This window comes from Aulonocara sp. 'chitande type north' Nkhata Bay, linkage group LG18, assembly GCF_057382095.1.
Source record: "Aulonocara sp. 'chitande type north' Nkhata Bay isolate Kocher_YH1m ecotype deep benthic linkage group LG18, A_spYH_male_GT1.1, whole genome shotgun sequence".
In the NCBI taxonomy this organism is placed as follows: Eukaryota; Metazoa; Chordata; class Actinopteri; order Cichliformes; family Cichlidae; genus Aulonocara; species Aulonocara sp. 'chitande type north' Nkhata Bay.
This window is the reverse complement of record NC_141361.1, coordinates 10,349,788-10,377,227: the sequence shown is the minus strand read 5'-3', so window position 1 is coordinate 10,377,227 and position 27,440 is coordinate 10,349,788. Positions and strand designations below refer to the sequence as shown.

General features: G+C 39.5%; 2 protein-coding genes across 2 annotated transcripts; both read left to right on the top strand.

Moving 5' to 3' along the window:
* The first annotated feature begins 753 nt into the window (after positions 1 to 753).
* copa (COPI coat complex subunit alpha) lies at positions 754 to 13,122 on the top strand. Its single transcript, XM_086271305.1, has 30 exons — positions 754 to 966; positions 1,339 to 1,452; positions 1,549 to 1,622; positions 1,840 to 1,920; positions 2,433 to 2,509; positions 2,681 to 2,790; positions 4,684 to 4,793; positions 5,347 to 5,446; positions 5,644 to 5,862; positions 6,128 to 6,278; positions 6,473 to 6,539; positions 6,646 to 6,721; positions 6,887 to 6,969; positions 7,268 to 7,493; positions 7,635 to 7,773; positions 8,152 to 8,314; positions 8,481 to 8,627; positions 8,780 to 8,969; positions 9,060 to 9,155; positions 9,267 to 9,355; positions 9,522 to 9,645; positions 10,236 to 10,325; positions 10,447 to 10,550; positions 10,634 to 10,780; positions 10,900 to 11,040; positions 11,161 to 11,343; positions 11,527 to 11,637; positions 11,733 to 11,894; positions 12,018 to 12,212; positions 12,715 to 13,122. Exons 1-30 carry the CDS (start codon positions 927 to 929, stop codon positions 12,772 to 12,774), a joined length of 3,669 nt encoding a protein of 1,222 aa, XP_086127431.1. The 5' UTR covers positions 754 to 926; the 3' UTR covers positions 12,775 to 13,122.
* Positions 13,123 to 14,218: 1,096 nt separating this feature from the next.
* Positions 14,219 to 27,047, top strand: ncstn (nicastrin). Its single transcript, XM_086272814.1, has 17 exons — positions 14,219 to 14,354; positions 17,059 to 17,160; positions 17,617 to 17,740; positions 18,475 to 18,596; positions 19,196 to 19,341; positions 21,031 to 21,175; positions 21,345 to 21,457; positions 21,926 to 22,078; positions 22,196 to 22,300; positions 23,168 to 23,245; positions 23,524 to 23,693; positions 23,798 to 23,900; positions 24,284 to 24,385; positions 24,683 to 24,770; positions 25,230 to 25,393; positions 25,540 to 25,752; positions 26,777 to 27,047. Exons 1-17 carry the CDS (start codon positions 14,252 to 14,254, stop codon positions 26,897 to 26,899), a joined length of 2,154 nt encoding a protein of 717 aa, XP_086128940.1. The 5' UTR covers positions 14,219 to 14,251; the 3' UTR covers positions 26,900 to 27,047.
* Positions 27,048 to 27,440: the final 393 nt, after the last annotated feature.

Here is a 27,440-nt window from a genome sequence, read left to right as displayed (position 1 = left end):
CCAGTAAGAATTATTCTGACTGTTTTTTAAAGTCATTAAAGATGTATGATGTCCTATCAGCCAAACCTGGAAAAAGAACAGGTCGAAGAAATCACTAAAAGCCCCAAATTATCACGATATTCATGCCTATGAATAAGTGTGTGTAAACTTCTGATCACAACTGTATTTTGAGACGTTTAAAAAGGAAAAAAATGTGTAGAAGTCCACTTTCTTTTCGTAGCAATCCTAGATTATTGATTTTTTTTTTTTTTTTTTTTTTGCTTTTTGGGGGTTTTTTTTGTAATCCAGTGGAAATGCATTACTTCACACTACAGGCGCCCCCGCGTGCCACGTATCGTGTCTGCAGCAGATGACGTCATCAAATTATTACTTGCAGTCGGTTTTAGAAATAAGGAATTTTATAATTGTTTAGGAAGAAAACAAATCAATGTATTGATCAATACGTATTAAGTTCTTTTAATTGTAAATTTGTCACTTTAATCTCATACAATTTGCGAGTTCATGACATTGACATTTTAAAGAATAACCTCTTTGTCTCTTAGATTTTTACCGCTTTATTAAAGAAGCTAATGACTCTTTATCCGAGTCCGTATACTTATTTCGTACGTCTAGGAAGTGCTTAGCAATTTACAGATTAGATTTTTTATGACGGCATTTAGTCGCGGATGTCTTGTCTATGGGTTACATTTCTACGCGCCGCTGCCGTGGAACTTTCTGCGTCAGATTTTCGTCGCAAAACTTTATTGTTCAAAACCGGAAGACAAAACGGACTACGTGTCAGGAAAAAGGAGAATCAACTAAATGGGCGAAGGTGGTCAGGCTGCTTGATTCAACCAATCTGCAAAGTTTCGTCCTTTTTAATTATTTGCTCTGACTGAGTTTTGTCTCAGCATTAAAAAGAAGAGCTTTGCGGTTCACCAGTAACGATGTTAACAAAATTTGAAACGAAGTCGGCCCGTGTCAAAGGTAAGAGTCTGCTAGCTACTTATTAGCAAAGAAGCTAACGTTAGCTAGTTGACGTTATCGTCCTCGGTTGATTATTCAGCCAGAATTCTCTCTTTATTCTTGTTTTTAAATAGATTTTTTCTCCGACTGTCTGTAACTAATTTGTCTTTATTATGTCTTATTCAGATGTAGCGATAAATGGACAGTAGTTGTACGTGTCCTTAGCTGTCCGGCTAACATCACTTTGCATGTTTAAAAAGCCGCTGTAAATTAGCTGTCCGGCTAACATCACTTTGCATGTTTAAAAAGCCGCTGTAAATTAGGATGATGCTGGTCGTCTGAAGTGTAATAGCCTCTTCTGTAAGAGCTCTGATGAGCTGTTTTACATTTCAGGCCTGAGCTTCCATCCCAAACGGCCGTGGGTTCTTGCAAGTTTGCACAACGGAGTCATCCAGCTGTGGGACTATCGGATGTGTACACTTATTGACAAATTCGATGAGCATGACGGTAAGACGGTGTTTTAGCTGGAGTACGCTGCTTTAGCTTACAAACTGTGTTATTAATGGAAATGAGGTGTGATTTTAATGTGGTATCTCACATCAGGGCCTGTAAGAGGGATTGATTTCCACAAGCAGCAGCCACTGTTTGTGTCTGGAGGAGATGACTACAAAATCAAGGTGGGACTGCTGTGGCATCAAGACTCTCATTAAATGTCATGAAGCTGGATAAATGTTGTTCAAGTGCTTATTTTTGTATTTATTTGGTTTGAGGCAGTATCTCATACTCAGGATTTCTAATATTTTGCCTAAACGTCAAAGGTGCTGCCATGTCTTAATGCACTACTGTAATATGAAACCTAGGTGAGAGCTGAGTAAATATTCTTGTTGTGTACAGGTGTGGAACTACAAGCTGAGGCGCTGTCTCTTCACCCTCCTTGGGCATCTTGACTACATCAGAACCACCTTCTTTCACCATGTGAGTTGTCCTGCCGTTTTAACATAGAAAATGGACAAGTGACAAATTATAGGAAAACCTTGAACCTTTGACTCCCACAGTGACTCTCATATTTTGAACTACTTGTCCAAATCAATGGAGGTATACAAAATTATCACCTTTTATCCTGTGAAGTGCTCTCTTCCAGAATGGCCTCCACCAATCTGGATTAGATTAAATTATGCAACTTGTATGTTATGGCTTTTCCAGTCACCAGATCTTAGCCCATCATTTAAGATATGTTGTCTCCAAGTCCAAGATAGAAATCATTAGTTGTATTTGTGATGGTGGAGCACTGTACAAATGTAAACAACACTAAAGCTGGGATTCAGTACAGTACTACATATTATGGTAAACACTTTGTCTTTAAGGGGTTTTCCTTTATATTGTCACCCCACTGGATTAGTACTTCTTTCTGTTTTTGGGTGTTTTTGTATTTTATGTTAGAACAATTTAGACTTAAGTTATTACATTAATTGTCACCTTGCCTGTAGGAGTACCCCTGGATTCTGAGTGCTTCAGATGATCAGACGATTCGCATTTGGAACTGGCAGTCCAGGACGTGTGTCTGGTAAGACACTGTGTAAAGTTTAAACTGTTGTTTCTCACAACTTGCACATAGTTAGGATGTTTAATTGAGATTTTAAATAAACAGAAGAATGAAAATTGTTAAAATTTACAATAATGAAAATGAGTGGTCTGCTCTGATTTCTTATGTTTCCTATTTCTTTCTTCTCTGCAGTGTGCTGACTGGCCATAATCACTACGTGATGTGTGCCCAGTTCCACCCATCTGAGGACCTGGTGGTGTCGGGCAGTTTGGACCAGACTGTGCGAGTGTGGGATATCTCCGGTGAGGGCCTGGGGATGGCCGACCAGAGGACAGCGGGCTGGGTTTTGGGGGAGGGGTTGGGAGCAGAGTGGTACAGATGAGGAGGAAGAAAACAGGAGCAGGACTGAAGTGAAGTCCTAAACCTCTTCTTCCTCTCTAACTTGTAGAGGATAAAACTCTGTGGGCTGTTTGCAGAAACACCTCTCTTTTGATAGATGGTAAGAGAGTTAGATGCAGTGGAACAAATTTATGGTGTGCTATTTTTTTATTATTTTAATACAACACTGTAAATAAAAGCTCTGAAAGGAGAAAGGCCTTACAGGTTAGATCGGGGTGGGCAATTTCAGGCCCAGAGGGCCGGTGTCCTGCAGGTTTTAGATCTCACCTTGGGTCAACACACCTGTATCACATGATTAGTTCGTTACCAGGCCTCTGGAGAACTTCAGGACATGGTGAGGAGCTAATTTAGCCATTTAAATCAGCTGTGTTGGTTCAAGGACACATCTAAAACCTGCAGGGACACCGGCCCTCGAGGCCTGGAGTTGCCCACCTCTGGGTTAGATACACAGTGAAAGGATAAAATCCACATGGATGGATAATTGGAGAGGTGTTTCTGTGCCTGTGCATGCTGTAAAAATCTTGTCATTTTTCTTTCTCCTGTTTCTTGTCTTTAGATTAACTGCACTCATTTGCTTTCATTTCCTTTCATTTCCTTTCATGTGAACATGCATAAGTTCTAACATTCACCAATCCTGGGTTTATGTCATTTAACTTGAGCATGGTTGCATCCATTTGTACTTTTTTTTTTTTTTTTTTCTAACTTGTCTATCACATGACTTAACTGCAGCATGTGTTTTCATTTTTTTTATGATAAATACATAGTAAGTTTAAAGTTTAGCTTTAAGGGGGTCACTTTGCACTCATACTCACAATATAGAAAATCCATACTGCTTTTGCATCCAAAAAACATTAATTGGTTAAAAAAGAGTTAATCTTTTTTATACACTTAAACTTTCTGGCTGTCCCATATTTCTATGTGACCTATGACATTTGCACGACTGGCTCTACTATTAAAAAAATAACATGAAATATACTACAGGTTTATATTTCCTGTAGTCATTGCAACTTATTGTTGTCATCCTCATTCCTAAACAGTAATTGTGGCATTTCAGACTATACTAACTGCACGTCATTTAAACATTGTGACTGAAATGTGCATGAGCCTTTAAGAAAGCAAACTCCAAGACTCATAGTCCTGATACTCAACGCCCCATCGAGGCTCACCTTTACAATGCTAGCTACCACCCACTCCACCTCCATCAGCCAAGTCCACGCACTCCCTGTGTCCTCCTTATCCCATGCTCTCCCTGGAAACATCCACACCTGCACATGGGTTCCTAGTGTCATTTCTGTTTCCCATGTCATCTCTCTCTGTGCTGTTGTACTATCTGCTCACCACATTGTTTTAACAGGCAAGAATCATGAATACAAGCTGTGTTTTCTCCATCTTTTTTCATTTCCTGATTTTGCTGAGTCTCTGAAATAATCAGCTACCTTGCTCTGCTATCCATCCAAATCACAAGTTACTCCGGTTTCTTCTGTAATCTGATGATTAATTAAACCAATCAAAGCACTGTTGCAGGAATGATTGTTTCCAGACTCAAGCTGGCAGTCAATGAGAAAGCAGAGGTTGTGTTGGTGTGTTTCAAACCTGTGTGTGTGTTCAGTAGTACAAAAGTGCGCTCTGTTTTTTAAACCCCCCTTTTGTGGCCTCTCTTCTCCAATGATGATTCTCCAAATTTGATATCTAAATAATGTGTATCTTGTTTTTCCCATGTTCCGATCCTCTATTGTGCCCTGTCTAATTTGGTTATGGCTCCCCCCTTTGCACGCGGTGCTCTCTGATGGTTCCAGGTTTGAGGAAGAAGAACCTGTCTCCAGGTGCTGTGGAGACAGAGGTGCGCGGCATCTCTGGTGTTGATTTGTTTGGTGCCTCTGATGCTGTTGTTAAGCACGTCCTCGAGGTGAGAAGCAACTTTGTAGCTTTTGTAAACGTTGTGGTCATTTGAGTGAATCAGCCTTTAAAGGTTACCAGTGAGGGAGCCTTCATATGTTCCTGGTATCTCATTACAGGGAAATGTCAGTTTGTAGTCTTCCGCTCACATATTGTTTGGATTTCCTGTTTGTTTGTTTGTTTTTTAATGATTAATTAGCATTAATGAGGTTTCTTCAAATCATCAAAAAAGTCCATGATGCAGTTCTGTCTGTGGAAAACACCAGCTTTTAGCCCGAGCTGGCAGTTGAATCTGTGGGTTGTTTGGTTTTTTTTGTTTGTTTTTTTTGTTTTTTTTAGGGGTATGTGATTATGACTTAAGGTCAGAAATATTCAGTTATAGGTAATAAAACTACATTGCTTGGGTTTTGTTTTAATGTACTATTTTATGATTTCTGTGTGATATATTAATTATTTAATGGTACTATAATGGCTTCACGGAGAGTAACACAGTTTAGTTTCATATAGATTGATGCCATGCTATGACAGCTGTCTGTGTGACTTGAGCTTATGTTTATGTTCAGGGTCACGATCGTGGGGTCAACTGGGCAGCCTTCCACCCCACCATGCCTCTCATTGTGTCTGGAGCTGATGACAGGCAGGTGAAGATCTGGAGGATGAATGGTGAGTGACTTGACATGAGTGTTAGAAGTTGATGTTCACAGAAGCTAAAACCCCTGACTTTTCTGTTATGTGCCAAGAAGTAGGTATTTCATTAAGCTGACTACTTCACTAATTGTTTCCTGCTGTAAATGTTTCTGCTTCTTTTTTGTCTTTAATTATCTCTCCTTTTTTTTGTTTTTCCCCCCACCTGTGTTCAGAGTCCAAGGCATGGGAGCTCGATACATGCCGTGGGCACTACAACAACGTGTCTTGTGCCATCTTCCACCCACGCCAGGAGCTCATTCTGTCCAACTCTGAGGACAAGAGCATCCGGGTGTGGGACATGTCCAAAAGGACCGGAGTACAGACCTTCCGCCGTGATCACGACCGCTTCTGGGTGCTGGGTGCCCACCCAAACCTCAACCTGTTTGCTGCAGGTAAGTGCTGACAGTGATCTGATCAAAACAGGAACATTAACAGTTCAAACATCAATTTGCAAAGTAGTTGTTTGGTTAGTTTTGAAGCTGATCCTTTGCATATCAGGGAAAATTAAAAAAAAAAAAAGAAGATTTTAATGGTTCTCTTAAGTTCACATGGCCTAATAACAGGAAATGTCTAGCATGTATTTCCTGAGGAGGGGAAAAAATACAGTGTGTACGTGTGAAATTTGCACTGACGAATGGTTTGTTTTGTGTCCTTAAGGTCATGACAGTGGTATGATTGTGTTCAAGCTGGAGCGTGAACGTCCAGCCTACGCCGTACATGGCAACATGCTTTACTACGTCAAGGATCGCTTCCTCCGCCAGCTGGACTTCAACAGCAGCAAAGACACGGCTGTTATGCAGCTGCGCAGGTAGGTGTGGTGTGCATGAGATAGCATTTTGAGTGCAATTTCTTAGAATTCCTTTCTTAGACCAAAAAGAAATTGGTCTAAGAAATTATGGGCTAGTGCTTGTTTTTTGTCGTTCGTGGGTTTTTTGTTTTTAAATGAAAATCTGTCTAGTTTAAAATAACAATTTTACCTGTTTTACCTTCTCCTTAACTTAGTGGGTCTAAGTTCCCAGTGTTCAGCATGTCTTATAATCCCGCTGAGAATGCTGTCCTGCTCTGCACTGTAAGTATCTCTCAGTGAAAATGCACTCGCACACATTAATCTCTTACTGCTCAGTTAAGTGTGTTGGTTCGCATCTGTTTATCGAAATGCTCTTTACCTCCTGCAGAGAGCAACCAACCTGGAGAACAGCACCTATGACCTGTACTCAATTCCCAAAGAAAGTGACTCTCAGAACCCCGATGGTAAAAAAACAAACAAACAAAAAACCAACAGTTTAATTATGTTTTTTCTCACACTCTAAAAACATTTGTTTTTTTTTTCCCTTTACTTATTGAATGTTATATGCCTCCAGTTTGTATCTCCTTGAATGAAGTAACAAGAGGCTGCGTTTTCTTTTTAAATTCCAGCACCGGAGGGGAAAAGGTCTTCTGGTCTGACAGCCGTTTGGGTGGCCAGGAACAGATTTGCTGTGTTGGACCGTATGCACTCTGTAAGTGCATATGAAAGTTTACAAAGCAGTGAAATATATAGGAAATCCCTTTTTAAAAGATTTTTTGAAAAGTTGGTTAATTCTATAAAAAGAACTGAAAGTGTTGATCAGTAAATCATTTGTTCTTTACAAATGATCGATCAAAGGCAGTCTGGCACGTTAATCTCCGAATGAAACAATCAAGAGTCCATTATGTGACTTGTGAAGCCTGCAAATATTTGAAGAAAACTTTTTACTTTGCTTTTTGTCCTAATCTATAATTATTCATCACAGTGCTTTCTTCATTTCTCCATTGCAGCTGCTGATTAAAAATCTGAAGAATGAAATTGTGAAGAAAGTCCAGGTGCCGAGCTGTGAGGAGATCTTCTACGCCGGGACAGGCTCACTGCTGCTGCGTGATGCCGATGGCGTCACGCTGTTTGACGTGCAGCAGAAACGCTCCCTGGCCACCGTGAAAATCTCTAAGGTCAAGTACGTGGTGTGGAGCGCAGACACCAGCCACGTGGCTCTGCTGGCTAAACACGGTGAGTGGATGAGATGTATATCTGCAGATTTGACCAACAAATATTCAAACCTGAAAGTTTTCTCTGCTGGTTCTCAAAGGAAGCTCTAAATCTGATTTTTCTCTTTTTTTTTTTTTTTTTTTTTTCTTCCCTTCCCTTCAGCAATTATGATCTGCAACCGTAAACTGGAAAGTCTGTGCAACATTCACGAGAACATCAGAGTGAAGAGTGGAGCCTGGGATGAGAGCGGAGTCTTTATCTACACCACTTCCAACCACATCAAATACGCCCTCACGTCTGGGTATGTGCTGCTTAGAAAAGGCAGTGTTAATTTATTCCCACAGGCACAAGTCTCTGGGGACAGAAACTTCTTAACACAGACCTGTAGAGCTTCAACAAAATAAGCTGTCACTGAGAAAGTTGTGAGCTAAAATGTTGCCTTAGTGCTTGTTTTCTTTGATAGTGTTGTGCTCCCACATGTCTTTTAAAATAAGCACAGCAGTGACTTAGAATAGTTAGAGATTTGAGCAAAAACAAAGCTCCAACTTTATGTTTTAAAGACAAATACAAGTTTGTTTGCTTTAAATTCTCTGGACAGAAAAGCTCAAATCTTTCACAGTTAGAAAGCATCAGTTCAGTGTAAAATGTCTAACTTAGGATATTCTTTGTGTTCCTGTAGTGATCATGGCATCATCAGGACCCTGGACCTGCCCATCTATGTGACCCGCGTGAGAGGCAACAGCGTTTATTGCCTGGACAGGGAGTGCAGGCCCCGTGTGCTCACCATCGACCCCACAGAGTACCGCTTCAAACTGGCCCTGGTCAATCGCAAATATGATGAGGTCGGTTCTTAAGGGTGGTGTCCTTGAAGTGATAATCTGAGTATATTTAAGGAGATTAAACACCAGAACTGTGCAGTGATAATCTGAGTTTCATATTAAACAGCATTACATTTTTGCCAGGAATCATTTGATTCCTAATTCTGAGATCATTCCTGTTACTCTTCAGGTGCTCCACATGGTGCGCAATGCCAAACTGGTAGGTCAGTCCATCATTGCCTATCTGCAGAAGAAGGGCTACCCCGAGGTAGCACTGCACTTCGTCAAAGATGAGAAGACGCGCTTTAGCCTGGCTCTGGAGTGTGGGAACATCGAGGTGAGCTGGCAGCAGTACTCAAAGACTGCTGTACCTATTCTATCATTTTTTTAAGATAAGGATGGAAGTCTTGTGCATGATGAGCTCTAATCAAATCACAGTGAGACCGAGATCTGTGTGCAAAATTAAAAATCTCATCTCTGTACTTCCAGGTGGCTCTGGAAGCAGCCAAAGCCCTGGATGAGCGCAGCTGCTGGGAGCGTCTGGGTGAGGCAGCACTGCTGCAGGGTCACCACCAGGTCGTGGAAATGTGCTATCAGAGGACCAAAAACTTTGACAAGCTCACCTTCCTCTACCTCATCACTGGTAACTTGGCCAAGCTACGCAAGATGATGAAGATTGGTGAGTGAGGATGTCTATTCTTTATGTTACATGTTGCAAAGGTGTGTATGTTCTCTTTCAGTATTTCTAATGGCTGTGTTGTCTGTGTAGCTGAGATCAGAAAGGACATGAGCGGTCACTACCAGGCAGCACTCTACCTGGGAGACGTCAGCGAAAGGGTTAGAATATTGAAGAACTGTGGACAAAGTGAGTTAATTTGTCAACATTCACTCATATTCTGTCGTATTTTGTTTGCCAGCCTTTATGGCAGTAAAATGACAAGTTATCATGCAAAATTGTTTGTGTGCATGCTTGCAGAGTCTCTGGCCTACCTGACTGCAGCCACACACGGGTTGGATGAAGAGGCTGAGGCACTAAAAGAGACGTTTGACCCAGAAAAGGAGACGGTGTGTTCACAAAACATTCTTCCTACACAAATTATGGGAAACAATAACATGCAGAAGCAGTGAACCTAATATGTATTTTTTTTTAACAATACAGTAATTCATGTTGATAAATAACATAATTATTGCTTAATTTTAATTTAAAAATGGTTTATTATGTAACTTTTAGGTGCCAGAGGTTGATCCTAATGCACAGCTGTTGCAGCCACCTCCACCCATCAACCCTCTAGACACTAACTGGCCTCTGCTCACCGTCTCAAAGGGCTTCTTTGAGGGAGCTATTGCAGCAAAGGGTAAGTCAAGAGCCACGATGGACTGAAAAGGAACATAATACTTTAAAGTTTCATCCATGTTAACTTTGTTCAAATGGAACCAAGAATGGAGACACTTAATACTTAATTCCGAACAAGGTTATGTGATTGGTTGGGTTTTGTCTGTTTGTTAGCAGGTTAGTCAAAAGTTGCATATGGAGCAAAACCTTATTAGAGGTGCAACTTGGCCCAACCTGAAAGTGATCAGCTGATGAATATTTGGAACGATTCTTTAGCATTGCTAGATAGGATAATGTTTGACATATCTTTGCAAATACATACCAGATTTAAATAAGAAAAACTGAGATATCCCTTTGATGATCTCAAGAAAATATCACAATACAATCTGGATCCAGATATCCAAAGACTCACGTCCATGGTCTGAGCTGAGTTTTCTGCCTGGACTTGGATTGCTTTTAAAACAGCTGGTTGTTTTTTGTTTTTTTTTGTTTGTTTTTTTTAATATCTTTCTAATATGCAACAGTGTTGCTTTTTTTAAAGGAATTCAAAGATGAAGTAATTGTAGAAACGTGTGGGATTTAATATGGGCACCTGTTGTTCACCTGTTGTAGGGAAAGCTGGTCAGATGGCTGCCGACTTGGACATGGATACTTCAGGAGGCGAGGGCTGGGGAGATGATGCTGAGCTTCAGCTGGATGAAGGTAAATTCCGACTGATTTTAACAAATCATTTTCTATTTTTTTCTTTTCTTTTTTCAAACTTTCAGTGTACTGCTTGAGCCTAAAAATATTAAATGTGTATCTTTCCCTCTCTTCTTCACAGATGGCTTTGTGGATGCTCCGGAAGGATTAGGAGAGGAAGGATTGGGGAAAGAGGAAGGAGGAGGATGGGATGTTGAGGAAGACCTGGATCTTCCTCCAGAGCTGGTGAGAGAGAGAAAAATTCTCATATTAAATGTGAAAAGAACATAAAGCTGAGTACTTTATACTATCTTTACACCAATCAACAGGATGTACCAGTTGGTGCAGGTGGAGGAACAGAGGACGGCTTCTTTGTCCCACCAACCAAGGGCACAAGTCCAACCCAGATGTGGTGCAACAATTCCCAGCTGCCAGTGGATCATATCCTGGCCGGCTCCTTTGAAACTGCAATGAGGGTCCGCTCATAGTGTTTTCCAACACAGTTTATTTATTTTTGGTTCCCTTTGATAACATATATCATCGTTTAAAAAGGAAGGCATAAATGGTTAATTACTGTTGCTTGTTTCTACCATAGCTGCTCCACGACCAGGTTGGAGTTGTGGACTTTGGCCCCTATAAGTCGCTTTTCATGCAGACTCTGTCCAGAGGACGCACATCTTACCTGGGGCTGCCGTCCCTGCCCTGCCTGCGTGGGCACCCACAAAGGAACTGGAAGGTACAGCTGTCTATTTGGTGGATGTATTTTTTATTGATATATCTGCTCCTTTTCTTCATAGTTTCTAATTGATTCCACAAAATAGAAAATGACTTTTTTTATCTTTGATTTTCTTCTCAGGACTGTGGGGCAAAGCAGGGGCTGCCTGCTGTGGGCCTGCGTCTCTCTGATCTCATCTCCCGCCTGCAGCAGTGCTACCAGCTGACCACAGCCGGACGATTTGAGGACGCCGTTGAGCGCTTCAGAGTCATCCTTCTGTCTGTACCCCTGCTGGTGGTTGATAACAAACAGGAGATTGCAGAGGTAAGCAACAAGCATGCCTTGAACCTGATCTGTTTAATCTCTAAAATCCATTTGTAATGGACCTAATAAGCTTGCCTGTATGATCCTCATGGCTCCTGTGGCTTTCAGATAAACTAATTTTGTTGACATGCTGATACACATTTATATGTGCTCAGATACTTAACTGGGTTGTATGTGTTTTAGGCTCAGCAGCTGATTACAATATGCAGAGAGTACATAGTGGGTCTGACCATGGAGACTGAGAGGAAGAAGCTGCCTAAAGACACTTTGGAACAGCAGAAGAGGTTGTGTGAGGTAAAAAAAAACACAATGAAGCTTTCACTGATTCACACAAAAAAATCACCAAAGCATGATGAAAATGTTCAAAAAAATGTTTGTTTTCCTTGCAGATGGCTGCTTACTTCACCCACTGTAATCTCCAGCCAGTCCACATGGTGTTAGTGTTGCGCACAGCTTTGAACCTCTTCTTCAAACTGCGTAACTTTAAGACAGCTGCAGGCTTCGCACGACGTCTCCTCGAACTTGGGCCCAAGCCAGATGTTGCACAGCAGGTTAGTTGTTCATCACTCATAACTTATTTTTTTATTTTATAATTGTCTTTATTAGATGGCCTTTATTGTGCTGGTGTCATTCTCTTGCCATCATCTCCTTTGCAAAAATATTTCCTTCTTTAGACTCGCAAGATTTTGGCAGCCTGTGAGAAGAACTTGACAGACGCCCACCAGTTGAACTACGACCCCCACAATCCATTTGACCTGTGCGCTGCCTCTTACGTTCCCCTGTACCGTGGACGCCCCGTTGAGAAGTGCCCTCTGTCTGGAGCCTGCTACTGCCCCCCTTACAAAGGCCAGATCTGCAGGGTCACACAGGTAGACCAAACAAATGTGTATATAAAATTTTAGGGACCATCATTTAGTAAAGGAGAGAACATTTGGTCTGAATGCTCAAGTTTCTTGATCACTCAGATCTGAAACTGTAACCATCTTTAATGAGAACACCTGGTAAATTGTTTATGTTTGAAGGTATTTTCTCTTCAGTCAGGGAATAAGGGCTAATAATAATAACAATAATTATTAATAAATAATATTAATACAGTAATATCTGTTGAAGATTTGCAAGAAAAAAGGCAATACTATCAGTCAAGTTCACTTTCAGCTTAGTGAGTGGAAACCTTTTCAAATCTTCAGATGTGGTTGTCATGACAAAGTAGCAGAAATTTTATTAACCACTTCTAAGCTCCTGCTTCTATTTTTATATCATTAAATATGCTGCCTTCACTTTTCCTTTTTATTTATTTAAATGCCCATCTCTGCTATAACTACCCCCCCCCCCCCCCCACCCACTAATTTTTAATGTTTCCTCTTTTTCTAGGCGACGGAGATCGGCAAGGACGTGATTGGTCTGCGTGTGAGTCCACTTCAGTTCCGCTGAGAGGATAAAAAAAATGAAAACACTTCCACTCTTACTTTGTTGTAGTAATGATACAATTATTTGCATGAGAAATGGAAGCAGTTATATACGTGTTTGCTCACAGTGCTGTTAAACCTCTTTAAATCCTTTCTCAGCTATCTATTCCTGTTCATCACTGATCCTACTAAAAGCTTTTTGTTGTAAGTACTGCTGCATCAATAACACAGTACTGTGTGCTTTATTAGAGCTGTAAAACCGTACTGTTAACCCGCTCCTGACTTGTATGACGTGAATAATGGAAAATGAACAGCAGTACGCTGTGTATCTGTGGGAAACGATAAAATAAAAAGGTCCTTTTATGAACACAAATGAAGTGTGTGAGTTGGGCCATCTTTGTCGTGTTTTTAATACGCTATGGTGTCTGCAGAAGGAAGTGAAATGGGAACATTTGATGTGCACCTCAAGGATGAGTCATGAGGAATGAAAATGGAAAAGCCTACACAGTGAACTGGCTCCTTAGTTGGCATTACAAGTTGAAAATAAGGGGGTGACATTCACAGTCAAGTTTGTTATATGGTTACCTGTTACACCTGACCCGATTCTTGTTAAATACTGAAAATGTGGCTCCTTTTATAATGTGCAAAGTTCTCATTTTGACAGTCTGCCCTCTACCTGTAAAAGGAAGCACTGTCATTATTACCCAGAACACATTCTGGCAGATGTTAGAAAAAAAAAAAAAAAGAAAAAGCGGGGGGAAATATATAATCTCTCTCTTTCATTGAAAGGAAAAGAAGCTCATCCCACAGGATTTTGAACACTTTAATAAAACAAACTAAAATAAAGGCTTTGTTTATTGGTTAAAAGCTTCAGTGGCTTACATTACATTAAATTCATTCAACTACTGATTTATTTTAAATGGATTTCCCCCTTACAAGATGTTTTTGATAACTGTACATTTAGCATCACAAGTCAAGTCAGTTTCTGCTCTGCAGGACTGTATCACTCCCAATGTGTCTGAAAACTGAATTACTCTCTTCTGTCATGTCCAAAACACCAATATAGTTAACAAAATTAAACAATGACATGTTGGTTAAGTCATATCAAATAAAGATAATACTCTAAATACATACATACATACATACAAAAATTAACTGAAACAATTTTTTGTACTTAAATAACTAAAATTAATATCAAAATATTATGGAAATTCATAGCTTTTAGTCTATGCTAGTATTTCAAACTTGTCAACAAATCAAGCATGAAGCGTTCCACTTTCTATTAAAAAAATGTGTGATCTAATCTAATATCTGATCTTTTAAAACTTTGCCCGTCACAAATTTTATAAAAAGTTTCAAAACAATAAAAACAAACTAACTGAAACATAGCTGAATCAAAATCTACCATTTAAAGAATATATATAATACATAACTTCAGTCCATCTGAGTCCGCCCCGTTTTCTGTAAACCGGACCCAAACAGCAAAACCCGGATGTTTCCCCATGTCAACACTTCCTGTTGTGTTTTCAGCTTTTCAAACCAGGAAGATGGATTTGCTGTCGAATAAATGGATCATTAACTTGATATTTTGTTTGTTTTTCATAGGTGAGTTGTATTCCCCTGTTGCTAAACTTGTGTCTTCGTCTAACTGCTGAAGAACGAAATGTGTTTCGCTTTCGGGCGGTTAGCTTCGAGGACTTCTTTGTGTCCGGTGCTAGCTGAATGCTAGGCTAAATTAGCGTTAGCAGGAGGTTTTCTGTCTGCCTTTAAAATCTATGTCCCGGTTTTAAAATGGGTTTTTCAACTGAGTTCGGTGCTTCGACTGTTCTCTACGCATTTCAAACAAGTGGATGTGCAAAAGAAACACAGCATCTATTGTGTTAATTAAGCCTTTGTGGTGATTTTGTAGTGACAGATTGGGTCAGCCCTCTTCTTAACTCAGCATCAGCGTGACCGCTCGTGATTTCACCGCTGCGGCCGCCCCCGGAGGGATTAAAGGCTGGACCGCTACACCAGATTATATACATTATATACATATTTCTTGTAGTTTACGTGACTCTCTAATGAAATTAAACAGAAGACAAGCCACTTTCAAACATTTAGAATATCCTGGTAAATCGGCACATAGGTGAGCAAACATAGCATCATTTGAGATGAAAAAAAAAATCTGTTTCTCATTTCCCCTTTCTGTTGCTGTGGGGAGATTAGTTACAAAAAAACCCCGAACAATTGTGCTTTCTTTTCATTCTAAACGTGACCTTTACTTTAGTGTTGAGTGATTTTTAGTATTTTGATAAAAAGAAATGTCAGACATATTATTATAATAAAGACAACTAACACTAACATTTAAATTACTTAAAAAAATGTTTTTAAACAATAAAAGCTTAAAAACAACTGAGCCTACCCAGTATGGAAAGTGGGAAACGAAACAGAATTGAAATATTTAGAAAATAAGGAACTGTAATAACTCTTGAACTTACTATAGTTTAAGTTTGATAAAAGTGTTGTGTAAAAAGAAAAAACTTGAGCATGCTTTCAGAAATAGTTTGTTGAGTAGTTAAGATGAAGTCAGAATATATATCTGTGGTGCCCATTACCCTTTTTTAAAACCTTAGCTGGTGTTCGCAAACGTCTTTGGATTTAGTCTCAATAACAACTTTGTCCTCACGCTTTTATAGATCATCTGGTTGATGTGTTCCTATTTTTTGTTAGGCAGCAAATTCTTTGGTATGCAGGAACCCTATTTATGTAAAATAATTAATAATAACAATGCTATGAATTATACCGCTTCTTGAAGTGCAAAAACGTACATTTGAAAATGCTGTCCTGGACCATGTTAAAAAGATGAAACCATGAGGTCAGGTTAAAGCGAGGACACTGATCCTTCTCATGTAAAGTTTTTGAACCCAGATACCAAGAATATTTTATGTCTTTATGACTCAAGCATATCAAGATTTAGAAACACATTAAGTATTTTACAACTTCACTGCAAATTTTAAAGCCGACAACCTCCCCGTTGTCTGAATGGGATCCGTTGGCCTGTTTTTAGACTGTTGCTGTATGTTTCTGTTGTTGACTTTCAGCAGTATTAATTCATGAGCGATTAGATGCTGTTATAGTGTAACATTTGAAGGATGACAGTTTGAAACCCCGAAGTATTGTATTGTACACAATACTTAAGCACAGTTTCGTACCATATATTACCTGGGGAATAAAAGCAGCATTGTATTGCTTACATGTCATAAAGAACCTAGTTCTATTATTATCCAAATAAAAGACGTTAAATAAGCGACCTGTGACGCAGGATTTATTTGAAAATTATTTCTACAAAGCATGTTAAAGGAAAAGCTCCTCTAATTTCAATGTGGGTAAACAGGCATCTTAACTCTCAAGGAGGAATCTTTGGATGTATAATAGGAGTAACCCTTGTTTCTCTTTTGTGAACTGAGGGGTGAGCAAAGAAGCAAAATAATAGTGATCGCTGTCTGTACAGCTCAGTAGGCCTATACTTGTAAAAAACCTGCAACCAGATCTTTATTCATATATACTGAGGTGTCAAAACGTGTGAATAAGGGTATTTCCAAAACTGCGGCTTGGTTCTTTCTTTGGTTTTCAGTTCACACCTTGTTTTTGAGCTCATGTTTCAGTGTATGCTTCTGCTTCTGCTATTTTTCTTATTTTTCTTTTTTCTTTTTTTTAAAGAAAGAGAGAGAATGAACTAACAACACATTTATATATATATATATATATATACAAACTTTATCATCAAAAGATGAACTCCGTTATTGTGCTCCAGTTCACTTGTTTCCCGAACAACCTTTAAACATTACAGTGGGTGTTAGCATCTTCACGTGTACTATGGAAACTGGTGCAACATTTATGCCGTGCTGACTAGGCCTCGGAAAGGACCTCTTTGTGTTGTCTAATAGTCAAAACACAGCTAGTTGTAAGTGCAGGTTATAAAAATGAGAATGAGTGTTGCTGTCATGCTTGGGGAACCTGCCTACTTATAACATTATCACAGGGACCAGGCTCGCGATGGAAACTATAAGAAATGAGAAAATGGAAAATTGGCCTGTTGTGCGCAGACCTCTGTATGGATATTTTTAATGCACTGGGAGCTCAGAGTTCATGGTTTCTTCATGCAGAATGAAGCTTGGAGTAGATTAGGATCTAGCATGTTTCAAAGTGTTTAGAAAGTTTGATTTAAATTATTTCTAAGAAAACAAATCAGGAGACAATAGTATAAGTGGAATAGTAAAGATGAAATTTGTGTGTATGTTCAAATATTTGTTTTTTCTTCTTGCAGGTGTCAGCTGTAATTCAGTGGAAAACAAGATTTATGTGCATCTTAATTACACTATACCGTGTGTGCGACTTCTAAACGCAACACATCAAATAGGCTGTCAGTGTGAGTACATCAGCTTCTATTATATTATATTTTGATATTATTATCCAAGTTGAACCTATTACATAAAAGTATTTGTTGTAGTTTGGAGTATCTTAGATACACAGTGAGCAATAATAAAATGCTTAGAGAGCATTAATCTGCAAACACCTTCCTGTGTTTCCTGTGTTTTTGCTTCAGTTGTTCAAATTCACAAACACACATCTGTGTAGCTGTGACAGAAGAGTTCTCACAGATGAAAGCCCACAGTAAAACAAATATTTCCTGTGATAACTACCTGAATATCAAAAAACTGAATATCCATAGAAGTGTGTGCTGGTGTCACACTACAAAAGCCTCACCAGTTTTGCAGTTTTGCTTCTGTTTAATGAAAGTAATGGAGAATGATTGAAAAGCTTTTAAGGATATTTATGTCTTGGACAGCTGTAACACAGATATATTCCTTGTTTCGGATTTCAGCGTCTTTATCAGGTGATGTTGGTGTGCTCCATGTGCTCGAATCAGAAGCAAACCTGGACTGGGTCCTGAAAACTGGTCCCAACCCTCCTTATATGGTGATTCTGGATTCTACGCTCTTTACGAGGTGCGCTCAACATGTCTCACCCTGTAGTGGAAGCCCCCACAGTAGTTTTTAGTGAACATAAACCTCATTTACTCACACTTTAAATCTGTTACTGATTTACTCCATATTTGGTTTTATTTTGAACAATCAATCGACATCAAAACAGAATTGCAGTTTGAAACTATCCAATTAACAAATGTAAAAGCTGCAGTTAGTCCACACTTTGTATACTGTCTATGATCCTGCTAGCCAATCAGACGTGATGCAAGACAGCTACATATACACCCAGCAATAACACGCATGTGGAGTAGTTTTAAATTAATAGGTTAGAAGTAGCTCATATTTCTATCTTTTGATGTCGGCCCATGTGGTAATGCTACATGTCATGTTATAAATTATTGCACTTTGAGTATCAAACTGGAGTTGACTTTAAGAAATTAAAGTAAGACATTTTTCTCTTTCAGACCTATTTTAGATATTTTTTTATACTTAACAAAAAACAAAAACTTTGGTAATAAAAATAAATCAGTGAAGTAATGGGACTGTGGCTCTGTTATGGAGGCCAATCTGCTATAAGTTGTCATTTACTTACATGCATAATAAAATAGATGTGTGTTTAATAGGAGCTGCTAAACTTAAAGAAAGAAACTTGAACCATATTTCAAAAGAATTAACGCACCTATGATCTCTGTGTTTTTTTTTTTTTTTTAACCTGCATCATCTCCTGTACTGTGTGCCGGCTGTCTGCTCATCAGATCTATCATGATGAAACTTAAGACTGGCTCCAGTAGGGTTGCTGGAGTTGTTGTTGTGGCGCCAAGCTCAAATCCAGCTGAGGGTTTCTCTCCACACACCACCTGCCCCAACGAGAACTCAGGTGGGTGGGGGTTACATGTTAAGGCTTGCTCCACAGTTTTACACAAGCTACAGAAATAAATTATAGTTTGATGATCCTCAGAGAGCATAGCTCATAAAACCACAAGTTGTAACTGGGTCATATTTCATGTTCTGCGCTTGACTTCTAAAACATTGCAGTGTCTGCAAAATGTCTTGTTTACACTCAACAGAGATTTAATTAGAATGGCTTTTATTGTCACTGTACACATGTACAGTAAGATACAAAGCATCTCCTACTCAGTGCAGACATGTGGGAAAAGAAAGGGGGGTGAAGTCCACAGTTCTGCGGCATTATATCAGGAGAAAAAAGGGAATTCACATCCTTTACTGAAGTAAAACATGTAATTTCACAGTTGGAAGATGCTTTGCTAACGCCATATACTATTAAATAGTCCTGGATTCAAACTTTAAGTCTAGTCGGGGTAACATGTAGCACACAGTCAAAATACTCCGGGTCATTTTAGGGAAGTTGGATGCTTGGTAGATGAGGAACAATCCAACTGTATCTTTGGATCAGGGGTCTCTTTAATGTTACTGATGGTAATTTTTGTTTTTCCCCTCTCTGTGCGTCCCCTATAGGCGTGTATTCAGAGAGCTATGACCCAGCCTTAGCCCACTGTAACGTGACCGTGTGGAACCCTCTGGGAAATGGCTTGTCCTACGAGGAGTATGACTTCCCGATGTTCTCCCTGAAAGACGACAACGACACTCAGGCCATAAAACAGGTTATTTGTTTTCCACTTGATGTTGGAGAGTACAAGATTGTGCAGTCACATGATAAGCTACTCACACACTACGAGTCCAAATCTGAACTTGCCTCACCGGTCGTTGAGGTTAGATTAGAAATAATGCTCTAAAGCTGTTTCAGCAGCAAACAAGGTCATCTTCATGTAGATCACATAGTATTGCATTAGTTTAAAACAGAATGGCACACTATTCAAAGAGAAGTTATGTTTCTTCCCTTATAAAATAGACGTGTATCGAATTCAGATTACATTCATAGTATGGAGTCTAAGCTGCTTGGTTTGACCTGAACTACAACTTTTTGTTATAATTTCAGTTTACAGGCAACTTTAAGGATTTAAAGTTGCCTGTAAATAGCCACAGTGCTAAGTAAAAGACCAACGAAATGCCGCAATTTCACCTACCAAAATATTCTGAATGTTGTGTACCAAACAAATTCATACTATTTGTAAGGTATTTCCATTACAAAAGGCAGTAGATGCACAACATACAGTACAGCGGTCTGCTTTAATTAGCAAATGTGAAGGCTAGCAGCATTTAGCTACAGCTTTCTGTGTTTATATATACATTATTCAAAGCAGCCATGCTCCTGATTTTAACCCTTACAACTATCCAAATGCACAGATTAAGCTTGTGTTTCTTTTGTGTTATATTTTGAGGTTGGACATTTTAACGTGGGAATCGGTTTTTTGCTTTTAAAGCCAGCCTTAGAAGATTAGAAGATTTGCAGTTTTTGACATTTTCATGTTGATGGGTTTAAACTAGGGATGTGTGCCACTAGTCCAATCATCGACACTGTTGTCACTAGTTAGTGCTAGATGTACTAGGCATTTAATCTAATTATTTTACATTTATTTGATGCCGAATGCTGGCACACTGTTGTATCCCAAATATCATGCAGCTGTCTGCCACCAGATGGAGCATGGTTGTTGAGAAATGCCATAAATCTGTTAATCAGGCCTGATATTTTTGTTAACAACTAGTTAGTTCTTTTAAAGGCAAAAGAGTGAGATTGTGAATACAAATAGTGGAAGATTGGACGGGCTCTCTCTTAGTGATAGGGTGAGGAGTTCAGTTATATGTGAGGGGCTCAGAGCAGAGCCGCTGCTCCTCCACATTGAAAGGAGCCAGTTGAGGTGGTCGCCTCCTGGGTAAGGTGTTCCAGCCGTGTGTGTCCTACCAGGAGGAGGCCCCAGGGCAGACCCAGGACACGCTGGAGAGATTGCGTCTCTCAGCTGGCCTGGGAATGCCTCGATGTGATAGCGAGGTCTAGGCTTCCCCAGAACCTGACTTCAGATAAGTGGAAGAAAATAGCTGGATGATTTATTGTTTTATTATTTCAGATTTTTACATTCATTGAAGTGGTTGGTCTGAATTTGCAGCACACTTTTGAGTTACAATTTCGTAGTTTTTCAGATGTTGATTTGTCATAGTCATTCATTAATGAAGACTAATTAACGGTTTCAGATGCCTTTTGATTTGGGAGTTTCTGACATCCTTGATTAAACACTCCTCAAATTTAACGTGATATTGTCAATATTATTGACTAGTCGGTTAGTCTAATTTTTTGTCCTCATGCAGTCGACTAAGAAATTTGTCCCCAGGAACATTCTTAGTTCAAATCTGTGTATACAGGCGTTTTTCATCTGTGTGCTTTTCTCCATTCACAGTGCTACTACAATCATAACCATGTTGTGAATGGCAGTAGTCCGCAGTACCCACTGTGCGCGATGCAGCTCTACTCACACATGTCTGCCGTCACCGACACGGCCACCTGCATGAGGAGAAATGGCATCAACTTCAGCTTAAACCCAGGTATTTTTCAAGTGTAATTATCTAAACATTACTTAACGTTTTTACAATATGTGGGAAATATTTTCAGAAACATGCTGCAAAAATATTTAAATAAGAGAGTTTTTATCATTGTTATTTTATTATAGTGCTAATCACTGTTTGTTTGGGCCTTGTTCTTTTCACCCTGAAGAAATCGTATGTGACCCACTTGGAGACTTTAATGTTTTGGCCTCGACCAGGCCTCTGAACTACACAGATAAGGGCCACAAGATGGGGGAGAGCGTGGTCATCGCAGCAGCGAGGGTGAGTTCAAGCAAAAGTGGTTTCAAAAGAAAACCACAGTACCACGTGTTACATATTAACATGCTGAGAATGATGTGAGAATTCAGTATTACCCTCAAATAGACTTTATTTGGGTCGACGGCTGAGGTCAAAATTTTATTCATCTTGCTTTTATTTTGAAAGTCGGTCATTGCTAACCCCCTCTACCTGGATTTTCCTGTTTGGCTGAGTGGTGGTTCTGACCTCTAAGTGCAGTTCTTGTATCCATGACATAAAATGAAGATGAATAGTGGCCAACATATCAAAGTGACTGCTCACTTTTGAGTAAAGGATGTACTATAGATGGTAGAAGTGGCTGATCTGCAGTATACAGTGGTAGAGCTTTTGTTTACATTTTGATTAATAAAAATGTTCATAGCTAGTTAAATTGAACAACTTGTGTAGATAAATTCTCTGCTTAATCCCTGTTCGCTCCTGTCCTGTCTGCAGCTGGACAGCCGGTCTTTTTTCTTTGACATTGCTCCAGGCGCCGAGAGTGCAGCCTCGGGGTTTGTCACCTTGCTGGCGGCAGCACACGCTCTGCGCAACGCCACCCAGGAGGCCCAACCCAACCGCAACATCCTCTACGCATTCTTCCAGGGGGTCAGTTCTTTGTTTTTTTTTCTTTTTTTCTGTAGTCAGCGGAGTGCTCAACTAACATTTGAGAACTGTTTTCGTTTTGACTGTCCTGCCATTCATCCATTTGTCTGTTGACCACAGGAAACCTTTGACTACATCGGCAGCTCGAGGTTGGTGTACGACATGGAGAATAAACAGTTTCCTTTGGACCTGGACAATGTTCACTCGGTGGTGGAGATTGGACAGGTGTGTATTATATTACTGATAGCTTTACACGTAACTGTCATGTGGCACAAACTCCTGAAGTTTAAGGAAAATTTTGTTTGAATTTGGGTATATTTTTTTTCATACCTGCATTTGTTTATATTTTCAATACTTTTAGATTAAAGGCAAGTTTATTTATATAGCACAATTTAACAACACGGTGATTCAAAGTGCTTTACAGAGACATTAAAGAACAAAAACAAATAAAAAGCATGATTTAAAATCGATTAAAAAAACAGTGGATAAAATCAGAACAGTAGATAAAATCAGTAGTTAAAATGTAAGTTTTGAAATTTAAGCTTAACAGTGCGGATTTGGTGTTTTATTCAAATGCAGCTGAGAATAGGATAGTCTTCAACCTGGATTTAAATAAACTGAGCGTTTCTGGGAGTTTGTTCCAGATATATGGAGCATAAAAGCTGAATGCAGCTTCTCCGTGTCTGGTTCTGACTCTGGGAACTGATAAAAAACCGGATCCAGATGACCTGAGGGATCTGGAAGGTTCATACTGGGTCAGGAGGTCACTGATGTATTTTGGTCCTAAACCATTCAGAGCTTTATAGACCAGCATCAGAACTTTAAAGTCTATCCTCTGATGGACAGGCAGCCAGTGTAAAGACCTCAGAGCTGGACTTAAAGAATAATTCAACTAGAATACCTCTTTACTTGACAATTGAATGGCTTTAAAAAATTCTAATTAAAACTTTTGATTATATATAATGTTTGTTTTTTTTACCATGTGCAGATTTCTTTTGTGTTACTTATTAATAATTATTTAATATTAGTTGTGGGTTATTTTAATGAAAATGTGCAAGTACAATATGATTATGTCGGACTTTCCTGTCCTAGGTGGGACTCCATGGAGAATCAAAGCTCTGGGTTCACACTGATCCCGTGTCTCGGAGGAACAGCAGTGTGAATGAAGAGGTTGGTCTCTCTCCGTACCTATATCCCTCTCACCTCCTAAACACTCATGTCTCTGAGCCTTCATTTCTTACATTCCTCTATGCTTTAGTTTTATGTATTTATATACTTGTTATTCTCGCCCCACGGCAGCTGGGACGGGCTCCTGTGTCCATGTAACTTGTGCGGGAAAACATCATAACTTTCAGATAAACGGAAAAAAACTGAAACCAGAGCTCACAGTGTGTGTTTTACTGTGTGGCTAACATTTGTTCTTACTTCCCTTCACTGATCTGTTTCAGGTGGAAAAGCTCATCAGAAACTTGAACTCGTCTGCCTTAAATCTCAACTTCTCATTGCAAGAGCCCAGTTTCTCTCAGCCGCTGCCTCCGTCATCCTTGCAGCGTTTCCTGCGAGCACGGCCAATCCCTGGTGTTGTCATCCAGAATCATAACTCTGCTTTCACCAACAAGTACTTTGCATTTTCTTCAGTATAAATAATAATCAATCCAGAGCTAGGGATTGTTTTTGGTTTTTTTTGTTTTTTTAAAAATCCATTTCCTGTTCTGTGCACAGGTACTATGAAAGTATGTATGATAATGCGGAGTACCTGAACATGTCTTACCCACCAAACCTGACGCCAGAGGAGCAGCTGGAATACGTAACAGATGCTGCAAAGGTATAGCTGTTGTTAAAACCGTTTAAAAGTGTGTTAACCTACATTTAAAGTGATTTTTATTTATATTTTTTAAATGCATTAAAAGTATTAAGAGCAACATGAGCCCTGGTTACTGATCTTTTCTTCTTATTTTTAGCTTGAAAGAGTTTAAATATATATATTTTTAATTTTAAGATCAGCTTGTTTGAATTATCTTTTCACATTAACAGTTTTCCAAAATATAGCAAGTCTATTTTTATTTAAGCTGCAGAAAGTCACGTTATCGTCTAAACTTTGTTTATCATCTAAACATTGTTGCTCTGTTGTGTTGATTTACTGTGGAGAGCTTCATACAAAGTCTTTTGAGCTCTGAAAAACATTCTTTGTTTCCCTGCATCATCAAGGCTCTGACTGAAGCGGCGACCATTGTGGCTCGAGCTCTGTACACACAGGCAGGAGGATCGGACCCCATCCAGCTGCAAAACATTAACGTGGATAGTCAGATGGTAAGTTTATTTATTTTAATGAATGCTATTTTGTTTACAAGCTCATTTTTCTTATTCCAATTATCTTTAACTCGTCTAAGAAATCTTCAAAAATAAGGAAATTTAAAAACTTTAGTGGCTTCTTCAGTCACTTCATTCATTCATTTTGAACTTGAAATTTATTTCTTTTAAACTGTTCAGCAAAAGTTCAATAATAATCAATTGTAGATTCTTTATAAGTGCTTTTTATTTTCTCCTTGATGCTGCTGTTACCTTGTGGGACTGAACAGAAGTGAATCTGTCCTACTTCCCTCACAGGTGACCCAAATGCTGTACGGTTTCCTTGTTAAGTCAAATAACTCCTGGTTCCAGCAAATGGTACCTTCGGACTTCGCGATTCATCTGCGTAAGTTGATCCTGTTTTGTACTAGACTGTTAAAAATGTTGTAGGAGTAAAAAGTCTTGTTATGTGTCTTCAATATGTTTCATCTTTATTTATAAAGCACTTTAAAACAACCACAGCAAAGTGCTGCATGTTGGAACTAAAAAATAAAATTACATAAGATATAAATAAAATCCAAATAAAAGAAAAAAGTTAAATAATGAATTAATTAGTTAATAACAAATTTAATTAAAAGGAAAAACGAAGTCCTTCTGAGGCCAAAAGCCAAAGAATAAAAATGGGTTTTAAGCCGTGTTCTAAAACCCATTTCTATGGGTTTTGTTGATAAATGTTGCTTCTTAACACCTATTTAGATGCTGTTTACAATATTGTCCTATTGTTGTTTTGAAGTATGAAGTCTTAAATGAAGCTTATCTTTTTATCAAAACTTTATTTCCTCACAAAATACTTTCTTTCTCTCAGGTGAAAGACCCACAAACTTCTACGTGGGGGTGACACAACAGCACAGTGAACCGACTCTTCTGGTCCAATACCTGCTGGCCAACCTGACCGGCACCACCGTCAACATCACCCAGGACAACTGCCAGAACCAGAGAGAGGGCGAGGATGACAAAGAGAGCAAACATGTAAGATTTACAACAGTGTGTATTTTCTTGAAAGTCAACTTGGGTGTAAGTTGCCCTCTGGTAATTTAAGTAAGAACTTTAAAACCTTTGGAACATCATTTATCTAATTCCTCCCTTTAACACATTGTTCTCAACCTGTCCCTCAGATATACAGCTACATGTGGGTTCAAGGTGCAGCACCTCCCAACAGTACGGAACGAGTGGCATTCTGCGTTCGCTCCACAGTTCGTCTCTCCAAAGCGCTGTCCCCGGCCTTCGACCTGGAGGAGTACACCTCCAAAGATTACTCAACGTGGACGGAGTCCAGGTGGAAGAGCATTAAAGGGCGCATATTCCTGGTGGCCAGTCATGAACTGGAGGTAAACTTTTCCTCAAAGACACCACAGATGTGACTGATGCACACACACAGCAGAGAAGTTGTTCTACAACTAAAAAGTTTGATATGTGAATGCAATAACTCGAGACAAGGCAACATAGGATTTTGAAGTTGATACCATTGATAGTTGCTTCTACTAGCAGGCTGAGGGGTAGCACTGTTGGCATCCAGTACTTTTTTGTAAGCAGTGATCTCATTGTTAGTGGAGGGCAGGGATTGTTTTAAGGCACGCGAGTGCTTGTGGGAAAGTCTCATGTTGAAAAAATGGCTTCCAAACAGCAACAAGAGACCAAATTTGCATGGTAATTGTAACAGTGTCCATGATTGGTTGTTATTTTCTCTCTGATCTAGATTTTCTCACAGTAGTGTTTGTGATTTTAGCGGCCGATCCGGCCTAAACCAACAACTCCGGTTTCCAGAACTACAGCAACAAAAGAGCCTAACAACAAAAACAAAACTGGTTAAATCCTGGCAGTGACTGATTGCGTGCGTTGAACAAATTTCAGGTCTCTGCATGTTCATCAACACATTGTGCTAAAACAAATCGAAACTCTTTTATTTCAGTGTTGATACAATCCGATTTTGTTAATGTGGTAACTGCATCTCACTGCTTAAACTGGCGCCTTTGGGTTCACCGTTTGTATCACTGCAGCTTTAAAGTCACATGATAATGTGACTGAGTTATTTTTAATATAACAGCTCATCACATGAGTGCAAAGCCACAGGCAGCTGGAACTCGACTTCCCTCATTCTACAGTTTTACCCCTGTGATAGCTGGAATAATCGCTTCCACAGTAAAGCATTTAGAGGCTTTTTGGTTGAGAGCTACAATCGGAACTACTTGATGTTTAAATGTGACTATAAATAAAGGTGATGTTATCTTGCTGCTGTGTACACCCTGGGGGGTAACAGAAGTTGATACAGTAACTTTGTGGTATGTTTAGAAGTTAAAACTGCATTTGAAAACCTTCTTGTTGTATCTGTAACGATTGCCCTTTCTCCTCCAGATGTTGACGCTCGGAGTCGGTGTCGCCGTGCTGATAGCATCCTTAATGTTGACGTACATCATCAGCTCAAAGGCCGACATACTCTTCAGCTCAGGGAGGGAGCCCACCGCTGCCACCTACTGATTCACTCAGAAGCGTCTCAGACCCACGACCACTACTTCTACTACTATTGCTACTACTACTACTTTTATCCCAACCAGACATGGACAGTTTTCTTTAAAACACACCACGAGTAGGTACACAGACAGGTTAGTATCAGCTGCATCGAGGTGGGGGGGGGGGGGGGGGGGGGGGGGGGTGAGGGGTTCCTTTTAGACGACGACTCCGTGTTTATGGACTCACTCATGAGAGGCGTGACATGAGGACTGGACCGGACTGGATTTGCCTGGATGGATCTGGACTCATCAGGGTCATAAAACACACTGGTCAGGCACCAGCAGGCCCTGCCAGTGGAAACGATGTTTATATTTTTTGTTTTAGGTTTTTTTTCCCTTTTATCCTAAAAGAATGTTTTGTTTACTGTGTCATGGGATAGGCACTAAACATTGAGCATTACTTTGAGCTGTGTGTATGATTTTGAAAATGTGAATGCAGCCGTGTGTGTGTGAACAATTATAAGTGTGCGCACGTCTGTGTGTGTGTGTGTGTGTGAACTTTGTATGAG

Bases quoted from the DNA above. Each gene is read 5' to 3' on its own strand.
- copa (XM_086271305.1), top strand. From the start codon at position 927: ATGTTAACAAAATTTGAAACGAAGTCGGCCCGTGTCAAAG. The intron at 967-1,338 runs GTAAGAGTCTGC...TTTACATTTCAG, and splicing joins GAAGTCGGCCCGTGTCAAAG to GCCTGAGCTTCCATCCCAAA. The intron at 10,551-10,633 runs GTGAGAGAGAGA...ACCAATCAACAG, and splicing joins TGGATCTTCCTCCAGAGCTG to GATGTACCAGTTGGTGCAGG.
- ncstn (XM_086272814.1), top strand. From the start codon at position 14,252: ATGTCAACACTTCCTGTTGTGTTTTCAGCTTTTCAAACCAGGAAGATG. The intron at 23,901-24,283 runs GTATAGCTGTTG...TGCATCATCAAG, and splicing joins ACGTAACAGATGCTGCAAAG to GCTCTGACTGAAGCGGCGAC. The intron at 24,386-24,682 runs GTAAGTTTATTT...CTTCCCTCACAG, and splicing joins TTAACGTGGATAGTCAGATG to GTGACCCAAATGCTGTACGG.